This window comes from Carassius carassius, chromosome 48 (genome assembly GCF_963082965.1).
Source record: "Carassius carassius chromosome 48, fCarCar2.1, whole genome shotgun sequence".
Classification (NCBI taxonomy): Eukaryota; Metazoa; Chordata; class Actinopteri; order Cypriniformes; family Cyprinidae; genus Carassius; species Carassius carassius.
Window position 1 is genome coordinate 726,331 of NC_081802.1, and position 2,500 is coordinate 728,830.

At 39.5% G+C, this 2,500-nt stretch overlaps 2 protein-coding genes across 3 annotated transcripts in view; one reads left to right on the forward strand and one right to left on the reverse strand.

Moving 5' to 3' along the window:
* Positions 1–1,332, reverse strand: part of rbbp5 (retinoblastoma binding protein 5) — a 12,981-nt gene extending 11,649 nt beyond the window's left edge. For both annotated transcript variants that reach the window (XM_059543164.1, XM_059543163.1), the window contains exons 1-4: positions 1,147–1,332; positions 854–879; positions 153–325; positions 1–47 (exon numbers count right to left, since the gene is read on the reverse strand). The exon at positions 1–47 is cut by the window's left edge and continues 94 nt beyond it. In XM_059543164.1, coding sequence (XP_059399147.1) covers positions 1–47; positions 153–325; positions 854–879; positions 1,147–1,165 — 265 coding nt within the window. In that variant the 5' untranslated portion in view covers positions 1,166–1,332. The remainder of the gene's footprint in view (positions 48–152; positions 326–853; positions 880–1,146) is intronic.
* An 880-nt stretch (positions 1,333–2,212) lies between these two features.
* cry3b (cryptochrome circadian regulator 3b) overlaps positions 2,213–2,500 on the forward strand; it is a 14,187-nt gene continuing 13,899 nt past the window's right edge. Inside the window, exon 1 of the mRNA XM_059543353.1 lies at positions 2,213–2,350. The gene's annotated coding sequence lies outside the window, so the exon portion shown is untranslated. The remainder of the gene's footprint in view (positions 2,351–2,500) is intronic.

A 2,500-nucleotide genomic window follows, 5' to 3' on the forward strand; every position in this document is an offset into this window, starting at 1 on the left:
TGTTATCTGTGGAGGCACTGACCAGCTTGTGTCCGTCTCTGCTCCAGCTGAAGCACAGCAGACACTCAGTGAGAGAGTGTGTGTGTCTGTGTGTGTGTGAGTGTGTGTGTCTGTGAGCGTGCGTGCGTGTGTGTGTGTGTGTGTGTGTGTACCTGAGTGAGCAGACAGGGTGTATGTGTGCGCTGATGATTTTGGCGATTCCTCGCGTCAGAAAGTCCCAGATGACGATGCGTCCGTCGTTGCAGCCGACAGCGAGCAGCGTCCCCCAGCGGTTAAACGTACAGGTCAGAGCCATACTGATGCAGTCCAGCGTGCCATCGGCCTCCTGAACACACACACACACACACACACACAGACACATTATTTCTTTAAATAATACATTTAAAGAAAAATGAATATATATATATATATATATATATATACACACACATGCATATTACATAAATATATGCATTTTATATAAAACTATATACATAATCAAATAAATGCTTACATGTGTGTCTGTATATAGATTGCATATACTTGCAAACAAATTTCATAATCTAGATTATTACAAATTTTAGATATGAAAATTTATATATACATATTTAAATGTATATATAGTTATGCATAAATTATGTATACATTCTATATAATATAATCATAAAAACTAAATAAATTATATATATATATATATATATATATATAAACGATTATAGACTATGTAAATACATTAAATATACATTTTACACATACAATTATAATAGCGCACACACACACACACACACACACACACACACACACACACACACACACACACACATATATATATATAGTTTTTAATGTTAATAAATGATAGATGTTGTTGCTGTACCTCTGGATAATTCTGCCCGAACGACTCTGAAAGATAAAACATTTATTTATTTATTTTGATAAATTACGGCGTTATTTTACAGCAACATCAACATAATCTGCATTAATATAATTCTTAATATGAATTAACATATCATATCAGAGAACCGAGAGCTGTATACATAATCACAAAATACATCGTTTCTGAAAGAGAAAGTTTGATAAATACAATAATAATCAGTGTTTCCTCTCATTGTTTATAAACATCACAGACGGCTAGCAGCTAGCGCCGAGCTAACAGACCGCGATTCTCACCGAGCAACTCCAGATTCATCTCTGCTGCGGCACAAACACAAACCAGACGAGCAGTCAGCAGGGAAGTCAAAATATGAATCGAAAATCCTCAAAAACTGCAAATATTAAAACGCTCCAGACGAGCAACTGCTGCCCGACTGGCGCGGAGCTGCTCTAGTATGAAACCCTGACCCCCCCCCCCCCCGGACCGCGAGGAAGGACCCCAAAACAAACCGCCCCGGCGAGCGCCTGAACAAAACACACCGAGCCACTCTAATCAACGCAGTTTTCACTCAGGTCTTGCTTTAAAATGGTTGCAAAATTAAACTATCTATAATATAATATATATTATAGACCAGTGGATGAAACTCTAACGTATAGCAACTATGTGATTTATTGCGCATCTATAAAAAAATCGGTAAAAACAGAAATAACAGTAAAAAATAAGTGTGATCAATGTTAATAATGTTAATAATTATATAGTTTATGTGTAGTAACCTTCAGAAGTTAGAATAAAGTCAAAAATATAATGCTATAATGTAATATGTCAGGTTCATATGAAAGAGGCCAAGTTTGCTTATTTGTTTACTTTACTTATCATGTAAAATTAAATTGTAAATGAGATCGTTTTCTGTTCATTAGCACTGAAGGCACCAATCGCATAGTTTCCAGCTCCTCTACGCTCTTTAACTGTGCCTTACTGAAACCGCGCCCTCAGAGCCAAAATGGCGTTCTATGGAATCGCGCCCGTGATCATCCGGGTGTCTGAGGACGCGACCAATCAGACGGCGGATGTGCTTATAAGGCGGGGTAAGGAGTCTTCGGGAAAACCGGCTATTACAGTATAACTAGCGAACATAAATGACAAACGAACGGCGGGATCTTGTCTTAAAATCACGCACAACGGTTTTTAGAGATCAAACTCCTCATGAATGACTCGCAAAGCTCTTTTCATCCACGCCGCATAAACGTGAGAGGGATATTTCGACGTCACCGCCGCGCGGACCAATGAGCGGCCTCCATATATGGGCCACGAGCGACGTGACGTGTGCTCAGGGTGTCTGCGCATGCGCAGTGCGCGGGAGCGTTATGTAAACCTGCTCTGATTTGGCCCGGTTCTGTGTTATAGTGGACTTTGGTGGACTGAGCGGGTCTGAAGGCACATCTTCATTTACTCTGAGATGATTTAATCACATAAATTCATTCCCGCGCTTCAGTAACGCCTCGCCTCAGGTGAGTGCTGCTTCACAAACTCACGGATTACTTCATGTTTTTATGCAATATAAATAGACAAACAAGTTACATAAAAAGCGAATCCGTGACGGATTTATTCAAAATCAGTCAGTTTGGTTCAAACTCGGAATATTACAGCGCC